This window comes from Bradysia coprophila, unplaced genomic scaffold (assembly GCF_014529535.1).
Source record: "Bradysia coprophila strain Holo2 unplaced genomic scaffold, BU_Bcop_v1 contig_350, whole genome shotgun sequence".
NCBI lineage: Eukaryota > Metazoa > Arthropoda > Insecta > Diptera > Sciaridae > Bradysia > Bradysia coprophila.
Genome location: NW_023503608.1, coordinates 9,610,442 through 9,616,798, shown reverse-complemented (window position 1 = coordinate 9,616,798; position 6,357 = coordinate 9,610,442). Strand labels below are relative to the sequence as shown.

Here is a 6,357-nt window from a genome sequence, read left to right as displayed (position 1 = left end):
TCTATCGCAAGCTGTCTTTTTCAACATCAACCTAATATAAGTTGAATTTTGATTCCCATCACTGGATGGTTCGGAACTGTGTATAAGATACCCTTCGATATTTTGTGTAGTCTTCAAAGTGTTTTTGTAAACATGAATAATATGCTGTAAAAATTTTGCATATTTCCTCGAAACTGCTAATATAATTTCAATTACGCGGAAGTTATATTGAAATTTCGGAAATATTTGGCATAAAATTTTCCAATAAACGACACAAAAAGAATACGATTTATCGAACACATTAATCAGTTTATTGTTTCACCGAAATGAATTATTAATTCGTAATCATTTTCAACTTTACATTGTGGTAACCAGATCAGACGCCACCGTATTATAATTCACTTTCCCATTCGATTTATAGACAATATTAATTGGTACATTCAATTAGGTATGGTATAGAACAAAGGCGTTGTCATTGGTCATGTATACCAATTTTTAATTAGGATGAAATGTGCAATAACGTAACATTCTGCATTATATTCCATGATAAATAAAGGCAACAACAAGCCGTTGTATTACTGGCTTGTACAGTAAGTTGTACATTTTTGGGGTAATCTGATTACCCATTGCCGGACTGGCTACCAAAAAGCGGTCCTGTGAAATGTAGGAGAAGTCGCTTTAAGCGAAGAAGAGACGCCAAAAAGCTCTATTAAAAGGCGACAACATAGCAAATTCAATGAAATTTTTAAAACTAAATACAGATAAGTATGATGATCGGATAAAAGTACCAGGAAATTTTAACTTTTTCCGACCATCTTATCCTTATCCGTATTTCCTATAATTTACTTTCAATTCCTTACAATTTAACGTATTTCCAGTCAATTCCTTATAATTCCATCATTTTCTCCGGCAATTCCCTTAAGGGTGTGTAGTCAGCAAATGATATAAATGCAATAAAAAAATTGTTTTTTGAAGGAATGTTCTTGCAAAAAAATCCTAGTGACAATTTTCATTTCACGCCTTTTGCTATTTCAAGCTAACTATTTCAAGCGGATCTAAGTCTAAGAAGAGGAAGATGAACAAAAGTACTTTGTCAGCACGCTCGCAGTAAGATTCTTTTCATGCCTTGGGGATAATTTAAATGGGTTTTTTCTCGTAATTTAGGACCACAGTATGATATATACGCATCTGTTGTGGACGGTTTATTTTAGGCACTTTCGCTTGTCGCCCTAACTTCGTTAGGGCTACAACCCGCGCTGTTTTTCCCTGTTGATTTCAGGTAACTCGTGAAATTGCCTAAAATTAATCGTTGAAAACAGGTACACAAATAACTATTACGTCACAAGAACCAATGAAAGTATATGCATAGGTATGGCCAAACGTTCAAATTTGTTCTAGCCGGAGCACATACGGATTTGCATGACGCCACCTCAAACGAACTCATTTCTAGTGGAAATTTGCACTAGACTTGTATGGACTGGCCATACCTACTTATCTACTTTCATTGACAAGAACATAGCATTTTCGTGTGCCGTATTGAGTTTTTTATGCTTGCTGAGAGAACCGAAAGTAAAAAAAATGTCAATTTTGGGAGCCGAAAGTTTAAAATCGTAACTGAGGTATAAATATCCAAACGAGATGCTATTTTCATCAGAAGTTTTATAATAACATACTAATGAGCCAAACCGAGTATACAAATTATTATTATTTTTTATTTACGTGCTTGAGCGAGGTACAGTGTGTTGGAATATATTTCTTTCCATTACCATCTGATGAATACTTGACTTGGCTATGAAAGCAACCGACCGATGTATTGATATGCATAAATAAAGAAAAGCATGTGATGAGAAGATGAAATGAAATTCAGTTTGCCTTATTTATTCTTTATGATGCTATTTTACATAATGTTGGTGTGGTTTTTCCGAACATTTTTCCGCGTATGACAGAACGACAGAATACATGGAATTTTTATTTTATTTTCTCATAATTTAAGAAGCTTGTGATTTTCCCTGACAGCATACATCACATACAGATCAGTGATATAATACGAAATTGAAATTGTAAAATAATTTTTTTTGATACAACAATCTGATTTTTCCTTTATATTACAAGCGAGAGTAGCATGAAGCACGGAAATATGAATCCGACCTTTTCACGTCTTCTTTTATTAAATGATTGGAAATGGCAACAGGATGTAATATTATACCTCAGGCTGTTCGTATTGAAATGTCTTATTACAACATCTTGTGACTCGCTATTTTCGACAAAGTAATTTGAGCTCTAGTCATTTTTTTCCATTAACGAAAGATTACGGCACAAAGGGAAATAAAATAGTCACTTAGTCAGTGATGCTTTACAAAAATATTTAAAAAAAATGCACTTTTGATTTCAACGCTTTTGACGTTCCACAGTTCCTCCCAAAAAAATACCGTCACATTCGAAATGTTGTTTTTTCTCTCTTGGAAGTGGGACCACAGTGAAGATTAGCAACTGTAATAATCAAGAGGTGGTAATCAATAAGTCTTTTTTTATTAGAGGTATCAAAATATTCGTTTTGTCACTGTATTCTGCCTAATATAATAAATGTGTTTTCCTAACTAGTGTTGAAATATCGCGACTTCATCGTGTATTTCCGATGTCGTTTAGAAAAAACGTTGTTGCTTAGTTATGTTGAAAGGCATTTTTTTAAGCAAATTCAAAACATCTCATTGGCTAAAAATGCCTTTCACCATACGTTAGGAAAATAACGGTGTCATTGGCCCTAGAAATTTTAGAATCTCGATCTCCACTTAGGAAAAGTTTTAGGATGAAAAAAAAATCTTAGCCTTTCACTGACGAACGATGCATGCTGTTGCATCATCATCACGTATAATTTATTAAGTTAATCTAATTGGTAGTCCATAGTACTAAATCTTTACTTCATTGGTTTAGCAGTTTCACGTTTCAAAGGACAAAGCGTACCACTAATGAAAAAGTAACAATGATAAAAAAGTTAACGCGCTGGACGTATATACTATACGTAGCGGACGTTTAAATTGGCTGGCAGACAGCTATTTTCGGATCGTAATTCGGGTATGTTAGTACACGTCTCGTACGTTTGCTCTGGTATCCGAACTAAAATGAAATTTTGATGATTCATAAAATTTCGTTTATTTTTAATTATTTTTTTTATTTCTTGTGTTTTTATTCATTTTTATCGTTAGTTTTTCTTGGTTAGATTTTTTTTATGTTTGGTGCTGAGCGAGGGGTGGATAAACGTAAATTCCGTTCGAACCTTGTTTTTTTTTAACAAATGTTTTCTTGTTTTTTTCTGTTTTTTCTTGTTTATAAACAAAGAAAAAAACAAAAAAACATCGTAGTTCTTTCGGGTTTTGTATTTTAATTTTGTTTTTCTGTTTTCTTTTTAATTCTTCCTGTTTTTAATTTGGTTTTTCAGTTTCTTACAGTTGTTTTTTCGGTTTTCTTCTTGTTTTTTTCGGTTTTTTCTTGTTTTCTTCGGTTTTCTTCGGTTTTTTCCGATTTTTTTGTGTTTTTTCTTGTTTTTCTGTATTTTATTTGTTTTGCAACAAATTTATGTTTGTTTTCTATCCCTTCGAACCTTGTTTTTTATGTTTATCCACCCCTCGGTGCTGGGTTTGAACTGGGGACCTCTTGATCTCGGAGCGGCGCTTCAACCAATGTTGATATTAAGAGATACTAGAAGAAGGTAAACGTGGATCACGTTTGCACACGAAGTGCTTATACATGCTGTACGTTTACTGATATGACACACGTTATGAAACTTTGAAAATATATTTTTTCATATCTGGGACCAAAAACTTTTTCTCCGTCCAATATGAAAAATACCAATTCGTACCACGAACCAAAAGTCTTTTTTAGCGTATTCGATTCCAGAAGTCGCCTTCAGTTCGTTCTGGAAACCTCTCACACGCTAAAATATATACTTTTAGTCCTTGGTCTGAGAGTAAAGGCAGCTGGCCCAGTGGCACAACTATAAAATCTACTTTATATCGAAATTTTGTCCAAGCAAAAGTTTTGCTTCGTTACGTCTTGTATGGGAATCCAGAAATAGTTGTTCAATCATTACGAAATATCAATTTATAATCATCATCGCGGCGCTTAATTATTCCCCTTTATCGGCATTAATGGCTTAATGTTCATGTTCGTGTTTCTTATCATCACTAGCATCGGAGTCAATATTATTTATTTACTGGCATTAGGAACGCTTGTCATAACTGTGACTGCCCGCTAGCCAATAATGTTTATTGTTTCTGTGGGGGTGATACATATATCAGGTGATATTACATTACATGACATAAAATAACACATCATCTATAATTCACGCTTATGGGTTAGAGAACTGAGACATTTATGGAGAAATAAAGTGATGGTCCATGATATTTTATGGATTATCAATTCAATAACGTACATATGCATGCGTATGATACATTATATTGATATTGAATATACATTGACCACAAATTTTGGTCTTTAATTTACCCAAGAAATTTTACAAAAATACTCTAGATTTCTCCATAGCAGTCCCCATCTTTCATTGTCGAACAGTCTATTCTATTTAAGATGATAATTATGTTTACTACGCGTAGCAGCAACAAATAAAAGAAAAGCTCTGTTCACCGAACCAGGATGGTACAATTTTATTTCTTTTTCATTTCGTCCAGTCACGTAAACAACAAACGACGAACTCAATTATGTACCTGAAATTCACATACAATACACATCATTGATGACATCATACACATAATAAGAGCTTTATTAGGTCCTCATCTATTCAACTCAATGTAATTATACCGAACTAATTTGCCAACGTAATATTGAGAGAAAGGAAACAGTTAGGAGTAAAGCAATCCATTTATATATGGCCAAAGTGAACATTCCGTTGACTAATACCTACTATAAATAGCTTTGGTCGTTGTGTGTGTGCACCTACGTAGAATGCTTTACGTGTAGGGTTCAGAAAACACAGCATCTTAAAAATATGAAATTTAGTGTTTTTAAATAGAAATTTAGTACGCAGATTTGGATAGGTTACGTTATTATTAGCAAAATATTTTACTGGAAAAATTGTCAACGTCACTATACCATATACCAACCATACCCTTTTCACCATCGCAACCAAACGTTGTAAATTAAATGAGATACTTTTATCTCAACCGAAAGACAAAACTTTGCTCACTTTGAAGATATTGTAGCATCTTTGGTTGAATTCATTTATCTTTCTACTTTTACCTCTTCATTTGCGTTTATCTAGACAAATAAGGGTAGACAGCAAGATAAAGTAAATTTTCGGTCTCGGGTACATTTGTTATGAATAGAGCATATAAGGCGACTTATCCAGTACTGGAATTACAGGTAATAAAGCTATATCATTGTAGTTGCGTATTAAAAAGGGATTCGAGCCAATTTCGTCATGAAATTCAATCTTCTTATTGGGTATTAGAATCTGAATCTGAAATTATATTCCATTCAAACATTCAATTGATGTTTGAATAGATCTTAAGCATCTCTTACAGTAATTCTGTAGTGGAAGATAGTGGAACGAATAGAAAATTAAAATTCTTTTTGATACCTCCTCGATATAAGTTTTTATTTTCATGGATTGAAGATTTTCTTTCATCACGACTTCTACGTGCACCACTTAAAGACCACTTAACTTTGCACTCAAATTGTCGAATAGAAACTTTACCTCTTATTTTTTATCCGATGAGAACTTATTGATTGACTCCGTTAATTTTCTGGACTTAAACGATATTCGGAAAATAGAAAATATATTGAAGAAAATTGCATCCTTACCGAGAAAATAAGAAGCCCTTAATGCCAATGCTATGAAGCTAATTTGCTGATTTCTTTTTCATTCCGCAGCTCATCAACCAACATTCCCCTAGTTTGTAAGTCATCAAATGACAATCTGAAAAAAAAATATACCACAAACAACAACAGACGATTGACCGGAAGTATTTTTTTCATCCAATGTCTACAATCGATATAAAACCATCACCGGTAATGGATTTCAGACAAGTAAGTAGAGAGATTTTTGTGTTTGTTATTTTCAGGATGTTATTCTGTGGTGCCAATATGTCAAAAAGAAACGATTTTTTCTTGAATTACCGAGTGAAGATGTTAGTAATCAAGTCCAAACTTAAAATTAGCACAATGGACCCACTGACGGCCTAAGTACATGTATGACTGGACAACTAGTCGTACGTCCTATTTAATAAACTTAAAATTGATTGATAGACCCTTCAGCATCGGCAAGAGAATGTCGACCTATCCAGTAAATCTATTACTTCCTTTGTTCAAAGTATCGCGGCTTGTTTTAATATACTTATAAAAACACATTCACTGGAGGTCATTACT

At 33.4% G+C, this 6,357-nt stretch overlaps 1 protein-coding gene across 15 annotated transcripts in view; it reads left to right on the top strand.

Annotated features, from left to right (window-relative positions):
* Window positions 1–5,897: 5,897 nt before the first annotated feature.
* LOC119080713 (RNA binding protein fox-1 homolog 2-like) overlaps window positions 5,898–6,357 on the top strand; it is a 152,214-nt gene continuing 151,754 nt past the window's right edge. For 2 of the 15 annotated variants that reach the window (XM_037189187.1, XM_037189179.1), the window contains exon 1: window positions 5,911–6,018. In XM_037189187.1, coding sequence (XP_037045082.1) covers window positions 5,971–6,018 — 48 coding nt within the window. In that variant the 5' untranslated portion in view covers window positions 5,911–5,970. Of the gene's footprint in view, window positions 6,019–6,357 lie in introns of all 15 variants that reach the window. The other 13 variants (XM_037189186.1, XM_037189182.1, XM_037189196.1 and 10 more) reach the window with 12 other exon arrangements.